The sequence below is a fragment of the Clytia hemisphaerica genome, unplaced genomic scaffold (genome assembly GCF_902728285.1).
Source record: "Clytia hemisphaerica strain Z4C2 unplaced genomic scaffold, Clytia hemisphaerica genome assembly, whole genome shotgun sequence".
NCBI classification, from domain to species: Eukaryota; Metazoa; Cnidaria; class Hydrozoa; order Leptothecata; family Clytiidae; genus Clytia; species Clytia hemisphaerica.
Window position 1 is genome coordinate 246403 of NW_027104353.1, and position 14016 is coordinate 260418.

The 14016-nt window shown below is 35.6% G+C and overlaps 1 protein-coding gene across 1 annotated transcript; it reads right to left on the bottom strand.

Moving 5' to 3' along the window:
• Positions 1-3974: 3974 nt before the first annotated feature.
• Positions 3975-6857, bottom strand: LOC136818092 (uncharacterized). The gene is made up of 10 exons (XM_067074450.1): positions 6492-6857; positions 6179-6256; positions 5846-5950; positions 5577-5621; positions 5279-5392; positions 5039-5083; positions 4787-4846; positions 4552-4671; positions 4110-4169; positions 3975-4000 (listed from the first exon to the last, which is right to left on the bottom strand). Exons 1-10 carry the CDS (start codon positions 6679-6681, stop codon positions 3975-3977), a joined length of 843 nt encoding a protein of 280 aa, XP_066930551.1. The 5' UTR covers positions 6682-6857.
• Positions 6858-14016: the final 7159 nt, after the last annotated feature.

The following is a 14016-nucleotide window of genomic DNA, read 5'->3' on the forward strand; positions in this document are numbered from 1 at the left end:
CTACTTCCATCAAATTTGATTTAGTGAGATTGAAAAAGGTGAATTCAGAAACAAGTAAGATCTATGCTATGGTCAAATGAAAAGTTTTTGATTTTAGGTTGTCTCTCAGAATTTTTGATCCGATGGAAGTACCTAGTTATTGGTTTGCTTCTATGAATTCTTAAATTGTTCTTTTAGTTTTGCACGGTGTCTTCGCAACTTTGTTGTAATTTTCGGAAATATTACACTCTCTATATATTCACAGTCCAGACTGAATCTTTTGCTCAAAAATTTATGAACCCTTCTCCATATCCCGAGCCTCAAACTTCTGGTAGCCTCTCTGCCCTACAATGCTGCCCGGTGGGCACAGGACTTCCATAGGATGTCCGTCAAAGGTCCGATTTTGACAAGGTGGATGTCAGATACGGACGTATTTCGGATGTCTGAAGGATGTCCAAAATGAAACGAATCCCATCCGCTCCGTGAGAAGTCCCATTGGGATGTCCATAAAGGATGTCCTATGGACATCAACGTCCTATGGACATTCAATGGACGGCTTTATGACCTTTGGACGTCCTAGAAACGTACATTAGACGTCCAAAAGACGTTTTTCCCCATTGAGTGTGATACGGATAAAAAAAGATCCTTTTTCATTTAGACATTTTAAGCTCGTCCATATGTCATCCTTAGGACGTCTTTTTTTCATTTTATGTACAAAATCATTGAATAAAATATTTTACATTTGAATTACATTTCGATTTGATATGGAGCAGTTATTCCACTTTAACAGGTGCCCACGTTGGGCGAAGAGCTCTGAAAATGATTTTTTTTTTAAGGGAAGCAGAACTGTTTGAACATTTTATCAGTCTGAAAAATGAATTTTAATGATAGACAACATTCAGCTTCAATTTTATGTCTCTGGGAAAATATAATTTATTAATATGACATAAATGAAAATAAATATTTTTACAAGAATCTTTATTTACACGAATTCTTTTTCTCTTTATTATATTACATATGAAGGCGTATAACTTTCATTTTTATGAATATTTACTATGGACATTAAAATAAATAATCTATGAATTAAAAGAACTGCCGAAGATTCAAATTTCAATTTTTCGGAAAAACTCTCAAATATGTTTCTAGTGCTACACAAACTTACATGTGCACAGATGAAAAGGGAAGGGAAAATAAAGAAAAAGAGAGAGTTCCTAATGTTAACAAAAATTCAATCCCTTAAACATACACCAAAAAGATAAATTTTATCGTACAATGAGCCCTCCCCTAGCCTGGATACCCAGGCTGTAAACTATTTCACAGTCTAGTTTTTGATATTTTATGTTCTGGTTTACAGCCTGGTCTCCCTAGAGCGATTTGCATTCTCTTTAAGAGAATGCAGTCCGCTTGCTTGCACTCACTTCGCTAAAACCGTAAGGGCCAATCTACACGGCGTTGAGCAATTCTAAAGCAAAAATAGGATAGTCCTCCAGTTGCTAGTGAAGATAGGGCTTTCTGTTACATGAAAACATGAAAAAGAAGAAAACAGAGGCAAGTTCATTTTCCAAGAAAACATGGTTGGTCATGATAATGCATGCAAACTTTTTTATGGACTTTGGTGTAATCTTTGGATGTTTTAAATAGTTTTAGATCTTGTAAGACTGCTTTTTATTAATTTCTGTTTTGCTGCCCTGGGTTGGCTAGGAAACATGGGTTTTCACTTTCTTTCTCTAGGGAGACCAAGCTCTATAATTTTAGAACTTTGTATGTTGAGGTAAATTTTGTTTTTTCTAAAATTTTGAGCTTGGATATCCAGGCTAGCCCTCCCCTCACGCAAATTTTTTTTCTCTATCACGCATTACGAAAATCGCTAAAATTTGTCATCACGCAAAAAATAACCAAAATCACGCATCACGCCTCAAATGTTTGCATTATATATCACGCATCACGCCAAAATCTTGATCACGCCAAAATAAAATCTCTAATCACGCTTTCACGCAAGAAAAAGTTCCTAATCACGCAAACCGCTTGGGGAGGGGGCTCTACAATGTTTCGCTAGGTAAAACAAATTATATAAATCTTTTTGATTTAAATTCAATTAAACTTAGAACGTTCAGGATTATTCATAAAGTACGTTCTCGTCGCCGAGTGAGACATCCAAAGAGTGAATAAAAACGAACAGGAAGAGGGGGTGTGTCATAAATATGAAACACATTTATCCTTTAAACAACAAGGCCATTTTTTTACATTTTGTAAAGACCGAAATAATCTTTCTAATTTCGCAATTATCTTCAAGGCAAGACCTAGAAAGTGACGAACGTACTTTTTGAATGCTTCTAAAGAGAAGCAATCGCCTGCGTTTCAAAAGCAACCATCTAAGAAAAAAAAGGAGTTTGCATAATAAGTGACAATTCTGATTAACCAGAAAAGATGGGTTAATTGGAATCATCACTCATTGCACAAGCACCTTTTTTCTTCTTAGATGCTTTCTTTTGGACTGAAGATGATTGCCCCTCTTTAGACGGTCTATTTTCTTTTGATTTGGGCCTCTCGTTTGCACGACGCAGAATGTAACCAATGTCGTCTTGGATGTCCTTTTTTGTGCTTTGATCTATCAATGCCACTAAAAATGAAGAAAAAACTAACATTGTATGACTCAAATAAGCTTTTAAATCGTTTGATATTAATCATTTATCAAGCCTATTATGAAGAAAATATTATAAATCTACTTTCTTAAGATAAGTTTTAGTTGGCACTTTCATGACTTATCTTTGTACGGGAAAAAAATGTATTTTGATGAAAACGAAATAGAGATTTTGGCTATATAACAATGGTATTATGAGTGGAGATTAGCTCACTTTGTATACATCTGCACATCTGGGTACCGATGAATTTTCGCTTCCCAGTAAGCCCTTCTTTGGAAAACTTCCATTGAAGTGCTTTGCTCATTAGAGCGTGCAGTGCCAGTTTTACACGTTGGCGAAAGTCTTTCCCCCCAATCTTCTTGATTTGTTTTCGCTATAAAAGAAATTGAAGTAATGAAGTAAAATCTCCACAGCCATACTGATTATGAGTTTGATGATGACACGGCCAAAACTTTCAATCACTGTCCCTTAGAGAGACTAAATTTTGGTGAAAAAGTGAACCTTAAAGAGATTTTAGAAGCATGAATATTAGATAATAATAAAGAAAGCAAACACTCTCAACTTTTTTTACCGCAGCACTGTAACTTTACTCGATTCATTTTAAAAACTCACGGACTCAAGTCGCTTACCATTTTCACTCTCTTTTCACGCGACTGTCTCAGTTCCTCCTCGAGAGCATCAAATTGATCCATGGTCTCCATAGCAATCAGTTGGACTAGGTCATCCAAAGGTTCGTTGTCGATATTACCGCTTAGAATTTGCAAAATTCGTTCCTGGTTTGATTTGATGGTTTGGATCTCCATGAGCATCGAGTACTGGTATTCTAAAACAAATAACAAGAAGGATTAAATAGGAGAAAAGAGTTTTGAAGAGAAAAAGAAACTTTGCTTCCATAAAAATCATTCCCATTTTAAAATGAAATTTTTGTTCCGTATCCATTAGAACTGATGTCTATTTATATTTAAATGTAATTGGCAGCGAAAGCAAAAACTATTACTCTAACTTACTCGCAAATTCGCAAAAATAGTCAACGCCAAAATTAGCCTACTCAAGGCACCCTTTTCGCATTTACGTTTATGCTGAATTTTTCGGATTCAATTACATTAATCCTCTTGGAGCAGTATGTCTTTAAAGAATATTTTTGAACACTTTTTTCGCAGTGACTTGTTCTATAATTGAAGATTCACTCATGTGAAAATGGTAATTATATAACAAATTAACCACAGTATTTTAATTTTACATATGAGTGTATATTCTTACGCTTCATTGACATTTCTTGGAATCGTTTACCCCCATCTCCATATTTTGAAGCATTTGGTATGGCTGGTTGTGATCCTATGAAAACAATGTCTATCAAATGAAAATCAAATTTTTAATAGCTTTAATAAATCAATAACTCAGAGAGAAAAACGTTGTTAGTCTGACAGGTGCACATCCAAAAATGTCTAAAATAAATCTTGGGATAAATTAATTTGAGATAAATCGTACCTGAATTCGATTTGAGTAAATCATTGGGTGGCATACACTCATTTGGATGATAACTTTTTTCTAAAAGGAAACAAATATTGTTATCGAGGCTGTATTATTATTTTTCCTTTCCAGTGAAAATGCCAACAGAGGGGTCAATTTAGTTTAGTCATAGCCCAGAAAGCAAAATTAAATCAGAAGTAAACTTTTTTTATTTTTAACGTTAGTTTCTTGATCTCCAAAAATATTGGTTCTTCTTACAAGAAAAGTGTTTTAATATAGTGTATATGTGTATAAAATATATAAATACCTAACATCTCGAACAGATACGGGGAAAAAGGACTCATCGGAAGGAATTGGAATAGTGAAATATAACACTCGGAATTGGAATACTAAGATATGACGCATACTAATCATCCTAAGTTAGATAAAATTTGAACTTAGAAAAATGAAAATTACTAACCTTTGGGCGAAGATAACGGGATAAAGCCAAACGAACCATTCGCGCTGTTGTTTAATTTCTTGGCTGCCATAATCGGGGAGTAGTTCGAGCGAGCGACTGCGTCTGCGCATTGTTTTCTCTCTAATGTTTAAAAGAGTAGTTGATTGAAGACAAGGCTGACGTAAAGCTTCGGGAGGTGATTTAATTTAAAACCAGACATCATGATTCATGGTTATATATAGTAGTAATGACTTACTTTTGTTAGGAATATAATTTTCCTCTGTATATGTAATGACTTGATCCGCACATTTTTTCCCTGTTAAAAAAAAGGTATGTCGAAGAAGGGGTTGAACTTATTCCAAAACCAGTAAAAATTCTAAGCATAAAAAGTAAAATAAAGACTTGAGCTTCAGAAGATGATTGAACTTGAAAACAGGCAGTTCCAAGTAATCAACCTGTCTGTTTAGGTGCGAGTAAGACATGGTTATTGAAAGTAGTGATGACTTACTTTGGTTAGGTGTTGTTGCAAAATTTTCATCGACCATTGCAAGACCTAAAATGCACAGATTTGTGAGATTTTGTGAGACTGCTGCTGATAGCATACCAATGAAATACGTGTAAATGAAATCTTTTCTGACATACGATTTTGAACTATGTAACAATAAATCACGATTCTATATATTCAAAAGCACCACATGTCAATTTAGTTTAAAATAGGCTAAGCTCCAAAAACATTAGGATCACTAACCTATGGAGCTATTTAGTGGATCAAATGGGATTAAGTCATTCACACTGCCGTTGTCGATTTTCCCTGTTAATGGTGAGCAGCTTGAACGAACGACTGGATCCGCACATTCTGTCCCTGTTGTAAAAAAAAGGTATGTCGAAGAAGGGGTTGAACTTATTCCAAAACCAGGAAAAATTCTAAGCTTAAAAAGTAAAATAAAGACTTCAGCTTCAGGAGATGATTGAACTTGAAAACAGGCAGTTCCAAATAATCAACCTGTCCATGTAAGGCATGGTTTATGAAAGTAGTGGTGACTTACTTTGGTTAGGTGCTGTTGCAAAATTTTTATCGACCATTGCAAGACCTAAAATGAACAGATTTGTGAGATTTTGTGAGACTGCTGCTGATATCATAGCCTTTGTTTTTTTGGGAGGCCATATAATTTAAATAGGGGAGGGGTTCATACTATTCTAGAGCCTGAAATAAATATACAAGTTGGAAAATATGATTAATAGAGGCACATGGTAAAATGAATGTACAACCTAGAAAGAAGGATCCAGATGAATAAACACCCTAATCATAATTTACCTGGTTGAATTTCATTCTGATACATGGCACCAGGGAGAGTTTGCTTGAATGAATTTTGATAGCTGGAAGAAATATTAAACTGAGGGCTGGATGCACGGCTCGGTTCTAGACAAAAAAACACCTCAAATCGTTAAACAGAGGGTTAAAACATTACCAATCTACATAGAATATAACTTTAATTTTGTTTTGATAAAACTAAAGGATTAACGGCTTGTCACTATTTATAAAAAATGAAAATTTTAAAAGTAGAATGGGAATATTGAAAGTAAACCTTCTTAAAAAACAACATGACGTACACAAGTTTTAATAACAGACGTGAAAAAACAAACTAACCATTGTCAGGTTTCTTTTTCACGGGACTATCATTCTCCGTAGTGGAATATTGGCAGATATTCAAGCGCTGAAAGTCATCTGGGAAAAGAGGAGATGTGAAATTAGACAAATCGCCCCCTCTTTTAAACTTCTTTATGACAAAACTGAACCAAAAATATTTTTGGATAAAAGTTCTTTCTTAGAAATATTATTCAGTTCTTTCCTAAAAATGCATGAAATATGTTGTATTGGGTACAATGCTAGGGTATTTTTCTGATTTGAAACCTGAAAATCTCTTTCTTCACATAATTTAAAGAGAAATAATGTAACATACCATCATATTTCTTAACCTCGTGAAGATCGTACGACGGCCACCTTTCGTCGAGTGGCGCTCCCTCTTTTGCTAGCGCATCAGCACCATACTTCGGCCAGTATAACTTGTTTTCTTTAATCCATGAAGCTGGCGCAACTCCCTCGCGGATTTTACCGTTTTTTTCAACGTATTTAAACAGAACATACAACATCCATAAAAAGATTTAAGAAATCATTGCACAATATTGGGCATGAGAGAAAAAATATTGAAGAAGGCTGTGCTATTCAATCAATGACGCTGAGTTAAAATTCATGAAATTGGTTCAACTAACAGGTAGAAAAAACAAAAACAGTGGACTCGAACTTCTATTATTCAATCTTTCTGAAAGTCGTTTTGTATTCCAATAAGTAGACATCCTATCCTATTTATTGTACAAAATAAATAAAATATCAATAAACTGCAATAAGCTGCACAAAAGCTATGAAATGAAAATGAGCTTCGAATCGTTTTCAAAATTGAAGAAAGGGAGCAGCTTTGCTTGTAAAGACAGGTAAAGACTGAAATAGGAAATATAAACAAAGTTCAGTTTTTCTGAAATTAATTTGAAAACATAATAGAAACAATAGCTTTCGAAGGAAATCTAAATAACTTACACGCTTTTTTATAAGAATATACTTTATAAGAACTAAGAATATTCATGATGAAAGTGGGCAAAAAATTGAGAATACGCTAAGAATATCACCATCATGGAATTTTGCAGCTGAACCTTAGAATGCCTCTTTTAGAGAACTTTTAACTGTAAATTGCCAACACTATCCCCCAGGAAGGCTGAAACCTTTTTTTAAAATGCCATTTTTTTGCTTCAGGTATGCATTACATGTTTAATCTAGGTTTAATTTGGATCCAAATAAGAATATTTTAGGACGATTTTCACCAAAAAGTTAAGAATATCCACATGATGAAATGAACTAACACCATTCTTATAAAAAAAAGCGTGTAACCCGATTCAGATGCATAAAAATACCCGATAAAGAATTTGCAATAAGCACTGTGTGGTGCCAAGATAGATTTTATGTTATCTCTACCATTGTGACCAAGACTTCTTTATTAACAAAGCAATAAAATACCAGTCACCGGGCACAAACAAAGATCAACGCAAAATCTATCATGCACACTGTGCTCAACTATCGCAAATTTTTATACCAGGTTAAACATTTGATTGTTGAGGCTTCCAATTGAGTATCACATTACATCAAAAAAAATAAAGGATAAACCTATAGAAACATGGAAAAAAGAACAAGGTCCTCTTTGTACGGCAAGCAAACACATTTCTTTTCAAACTCATCTTGTCTGAAGTATTTTTCGGTCGATTTCAAATTAGATTTCAAAACGTATATTCCAACATCTTTCGAATCAATACCAAACACTTTGAAGAAAGACGAAAGGTCACAAAGTTTATAGGTTTCGCAAAAAAACTCTCCTTGAGCTACTGTTCTTTTCAACTGGATGAGAAGGCCAGATGCAAGGAACCAAGAATCTTTCCCTTCTGGTTTATACTTCACTTCAATCTGCTTTTTGAGATAATAACGTCCATCTAATTCATCACATCTTTTCACGATCTGGCTCAATGGGTTATTTCTACCTCGAACAAGACGTTTGATTTTTTGGAGACGGTTTTCGAACTGGAAACACGAAAATCTCATAAGAGGCAATTGATAATGAAAGACATCATCTGGAAGATGGACCACGTTGTGTACATTGTAAACACAAAATGTTTCACCATAATAAACATGTGAATTATTGACAAAATAAGCCAAAAGATCACGTGCAGCTGCAATATTTCGGTTACGAATAGTAGCGTCTTCTTCGCTGAGCAATCTGATTGCAATGGAGAAAATTAGGAAATGTTTAAATGCAGGAGATGATAAATAAGGCTTTAAAACAACCAACCCGCTATACAACAAAAAAGAGCTAAGTTCTGTAGCTTTCCATCTATCTAGTTCCGATAAAGTTCATGCTTTACGTGCAAATTCTGTAGGAAGTCTGATTTCATTCAAAGTAGTTGAAATAGCATTCAAATATGCAGCAGAAAGTTTTCCAGCTTTGATTTTTCTAAAAGAACCTTTGAGATAGTAGAGGAGTCGTCTAGTGACACCAAGAAAGATCAGATGCATTGGATCAATAGTAATATCTTTGATCATGTCAATGGGAAGATTGGTGAGAACTGAAACATTGGTTTGATGGCGCTTTCCGTCTTCATCTGGTATAGCATAAAGATCCATGCGAAATGCGTCATCTGTTCGTGCAACATTAGCGCCTTCCTGTCCTCGATCAAAGACAATTCTACCCTTAACGCTATCACCCTTGATACAGCAGCGTTCACATGAAAAGTATCCGGTGTGTTGAATAATACCTTTCATACCAGATCGTGCAGGTGAATCTGATGTCAAACAAAATAAAGAGACATGATAATGAACATTCTGGAAAATAAAACCGTTTTGTATTAAATGATTCATCTCAACAACAAAATCATTCATGAATTCGGTAAAAGGTGGTTTAGTTTTACCACAATAAAATGCCACAGCGATGGGTTTGAAAATATGAAATTGAATTAGAATCGGCCATAAGTTGATCGGACTAGATTTGAACAAGGGCAATCCATCCATATTCACGAACAAAACTATTGAATCAACACGATCAATGTATGAAAGTAACTTGGTGATTCTATTTTCGACCCCAATATATATATAATGCCCCAGACCCATTGGTGTTTGGGCAACAGTTCTCTGGGTATTCAGAAGTGTTCTTTTATCCTTTGGTACTTTACATCCCAGATCTCCTACTATACCAAGAACCTCATTCACACAAGCTCTAGTGCAGTTATTGTTAAGTGCCCATGTCTTTAATTTCTCACACAACACATTATCAATTTGATCCTCGTCATCCAAGCAGTCGATATCAGACTCCGAGTAAGAAGATTCAGCTGAACTTTGTTCGCTAACTTCATTATCATTAATATCATCATTAATATCATCTATAGCTGGAATGTTACCATCACCTATCAACTCAAAAGCAACTTCTGGGGGATCAGGGATATCAGGGAGATCGGAGGGAGTATCATCTGACAGACCACCACCATCATTGGAGCCAACACTCATAGTAGTAATATCACCACTGTCTGCCAAATCCATATCACAAGATGAATCCGAATCATCTTCATTAGCATTTGAAATATTCTGTACTTCTCTTCTTCTATTTCTCCATGACTTCTACCTTAAAATTTAAAAAGGTATTTCTCAGAGTTTTAAATTAACCATAAAACTATAAATACTGTTATGAGAAATAAAAATAATAATAATAATAATAACAACAATAATAGAAGCTAAGGGGAGGCTGCTGTTTTGCATAAGACCTGTTTGAGAAAACTTTTAAGTCTATGAAGACTCACTTTCAAAACTTGTTGACTGCCCTTTTAATAAAAACAAAGTACTGTAGTCACCTTTTTCTATTTCTTGGTTACTATTCATTTCATAACTTGTGATCCTTCCTTTGAATGCTGAAAATTCAATTGATCTGAATTAGTTCTCATGTGCCTGAAAAACCAGGAGCGGTCAAAATAAACTGAATGATAAGCTATTAAATTAATTTTTTTCTAAAAATTTGTGCAATAAACGCAAAGCAATTTTGAGAAAAAAAAGCCACATGTCATTGGCTTAGGGGTCACCTGAGAAAACCTTTAAGTTTATGAAGCCTCACTTTCAAAACTTGTTGACTGCCCTTTTAAAGACAAAGTACTGTAGTCACCTTTTTCAATTTCTCTGGTTACTATTCATTTCACAACTTGTGATCCTTCCTTTGAATGCTGAAAATTCAATTGATATGAATTAGTTCTCGTGTTCCTGAAAAACCAGGAGGGGTCAAAATAAACTATTAAATTAATTTGATAACTTGACAACTTGTAACCATTTTTTTGATGACAACAATAAAATTTATATAAATGATAAAAACTTTGAAAACAAATTTTGGAACAAATCTTTATTGCCGTGGTATAACCAGACAATCTTAATCAAACAGAAATGACAATATTGAACCAATCAGAGAAGATTTTAGTAAACATGAGAATTACAAGAAGTTGGTAGAACAAGTGAACATAATCATAATGGAACATAATTAAGCGCATCAAATCCCAAATGAATCTGAAAATTGCAGTTATTATTAGACCAGACTCTCCCACCCGATACAAAATTTTGGTCACCTGACCAACCCTACCTCAAAACCTGCCAACCCAAAAAAATTTAATGTTATTTCAAACCAAAACCGGTATCTTGATCGTCTCCTTTTATCTTAATCTTAGAATCATGAACTCCCTTCTGAGCCTCTTCCGCTTTCCTTTCAGAATTACCAAAATGTAAACAAAATTTTTACAAGTCCAGCCTAATCGATAGGTAATAAATTCTATCCAATTGATATTTAATCTATCCATTGATTATTAATACAATAATGACCAGTTTACGAGGGCTGTACTGAGAAATATTTCCCAAGGTCAAGTAACGACCGAGCTTGCGAGGTTGTTGCATTGACCGAGGGCAATATATAATAAAAAAATGAGAGAAATGATGTCAACGCATTGTTCATTTTCCTTTGAAAAAGTGACGTCACAATGAATTTTCCTAACGACGGGCAACTGTGGACAATGTAGGCCCGTCGTCATGCGAAAAGAACCAATTGCATTGCGCAAAAAGTCGTGTAGCCAGCTTCGATAAAGTAACCGGTCATCAATTCGAAAAAGCTAATCGATTGTATCGACTGGTTTAGATTGATATTCAATTGCAATTGACAACTGAATTTCAATTTGTCGTTTTAAAATAAGAATTGATTAAAATTGTCTAAGTCTTTCTGTTTGGTATTTTCAAAAATCCTACCCTTGGGTAGCCACCAGTCACATGTGTAATTATATTAATAAGGCTGCCATAAAAAAACAGACAGGCGGACGAATTTCTAGGTTTTTGAAATCTGACAAATGCTACAAACACCATCTTTTTCTTTCCTACTAAACACTGTTATTATTTTGAAGTAAAGTAATGAATAAATTTTTGACACCCCCTTTCCCCTTGTATGCTTTCGTACGCTTTATGTGCACCCCCCCTTCAGCGTACGTATGCTTTTTAGTAACCCCCCCCCCTAACCAAAGTCGAAACTTGAAACTCTTGTAACCGTAGAATATGTAGGTACCCAATCGTATTTAAAACAAAGTCTCAAGAAATTAAAAGAATCTATAAGATGAACAAAAATACCAAAGGAGAAATGAAAAATAACAATCGCAAAAACCAGACGGTGTCAATCGAACGAATCGAACGCCGAATCAATCGAACGCAATTGAACGCAATCGAATAATTGCAATTCGATTGTCGAACGCAATCGAATCGCAATCGAATATTACCCAGGATTTGCTGTTCGATTGCTTCGATTACGTTCAATTGTATTCGATTACGTTCGATTGATTCAATTGTATTAGATTTTATTCGCTTTGGTATGGTACTGAAGTGCTCGGCCGCCCACGCTAAAAAGCTCTAACAGAGTGATCCAATTTAATTTAATCGCAATCAAACTCATCGAACGAAATCGAAGATTAATCCAATGTAATTGACGATCAATCGAACCAATCTATCCTTACTCGAACGCAATCGAACACAATCGAATATTACCCAGGAATCGGCCGTTCGATTGAGATTCGATTACGTTCGACAATCGAATCGCAATTATTCGATCGCGTTCGATTACGTTCGATTGGTTCGATTGCGATTTGTGTTCGAAGTTGTTGATGACAATTTTTTGATGTGAAAATATCAGGGTTCGAAATAACGGTCGGACATCGAACATTGTCCGACCCAAATGGCTTCATGTCCGACCCAAAAATCATAATTTTCAAGCTAAAGCAACCCTGATCGGACATTTTGTCCGACCCACTTGAAATCGTTATTTCGAGCCTTGAAATATTGCATTTTTCTCTCAAAAAGGACAGTTTTGGAAAAATTACGAGCGTACGTACTTCTCCTCAAGGACCTTTTGGGAGTACCCCCTCCCCCTCTCGAGCGTACTTAATTTTTGAATGGTCCCTTATTCGCCAGTGTGGAATCTATGCAAAAGCCACACCAAAGATTTTTTGAGGATCAAGAAGGTTACACCCCAATTGAGGGCATTCTCACGCCGAATATATTCGGCGTACTGTGTATGAATTTCAGACTGGCTACCCCAAAGTGAAAAAAGCAAGTACTTTTGATCCCCAGCCATTTACCCCGGACTGTCCGGGAGTCGGGACAGGGCCGTTCTAATGGATGATGGAGAGTAGTTGGTTGGGCGAGCGACAAACGACCCAATCACAGAACATATCTTAGATTTACACCAAAGGATACCCTGAACCCAGACCGGGGAATCAGCAAGGTCCAGCCAATCCACTAAATAACAAGTTGGCTTTGAAATAAATGAAATTCCAACTTGGTTTCAACAGTTCAGTTTTTTTTCAGGGGCCCCTCTGCTCTGCTGGTGTTCTTTAAAAAAAAATTATGTTTTAAATCAACCTGTTAATTGTAGAACAACTCAAACAAGTATTCTATCAAAGAAAGTGACAGATGGTCCCTTATGGTTCTTAAGGAAGACAGAAAGTTTCTAGCTACCTGTGACAATAACAAATATTTTATGTCCCATACAGTACGACAGTATTATAGTGTATAATCCCTAATCCAACAACAATAACACTGAAAAGTGTCCTTCCACAGCTACAGGAACCAAAAAAATTTGAATGTGTTAAATTTTGTAGGTATGTGAGCTCTAAGTTTTGATCTCTTTGATAGGGTGAAATTGAAAATAAAAGCACTCACCTTAAATTTTTTTTTCTGCAACAGCTACTGGCTACCCAAAAAACAACAACACTTCTTTCTCCGTCAGCCGTTCTCCTTTCGACGGAATCTTGTACATATCGGATGAGGTCGGATATCACTGTGTCAAATTTGAGCGCGCTTTTTTCACAAAAACACCGGGGGTAAAAATAGGAAAACAAATAGCCGTGTTTATTCAAAATCTAATGTTTTTTTATCTGTAAACTGCTTTTTGATAATTTACCTTATTTTCATTTATTGGAAACCGTAACTATATAAGTGTTTCTATTAGAGCTTTAATTCATAGACTATAATTTGTCTTTGAAAAAACCCCCGGAATAGCGAATTATAAGTCCAGCCCAGCCTTTTTTCTACTCGCGCGGCTGGAATAGAAAGTTGTCCGGCGGACGTCCAAAGGAGGTCTATCAAATTTTGGTCCGACATTGTCATCCGACGGATGGCTTATTTGGACGGAGACGGGACACGGACGAGCGGACCTAATACGGATATCCAATCGACATCCTCAAGACAAGGCGTGCCCACCGGGTGCATTTCAAAAGCTGATGGCTTGAAAATGACTCACTCTTCACCAATTCTCTCGATGTCGGTCGAGGACAAATTTGTAACTGTTGATTTTTCTCCCCATAGCTCCTGCAGATCCAATGGCAGTT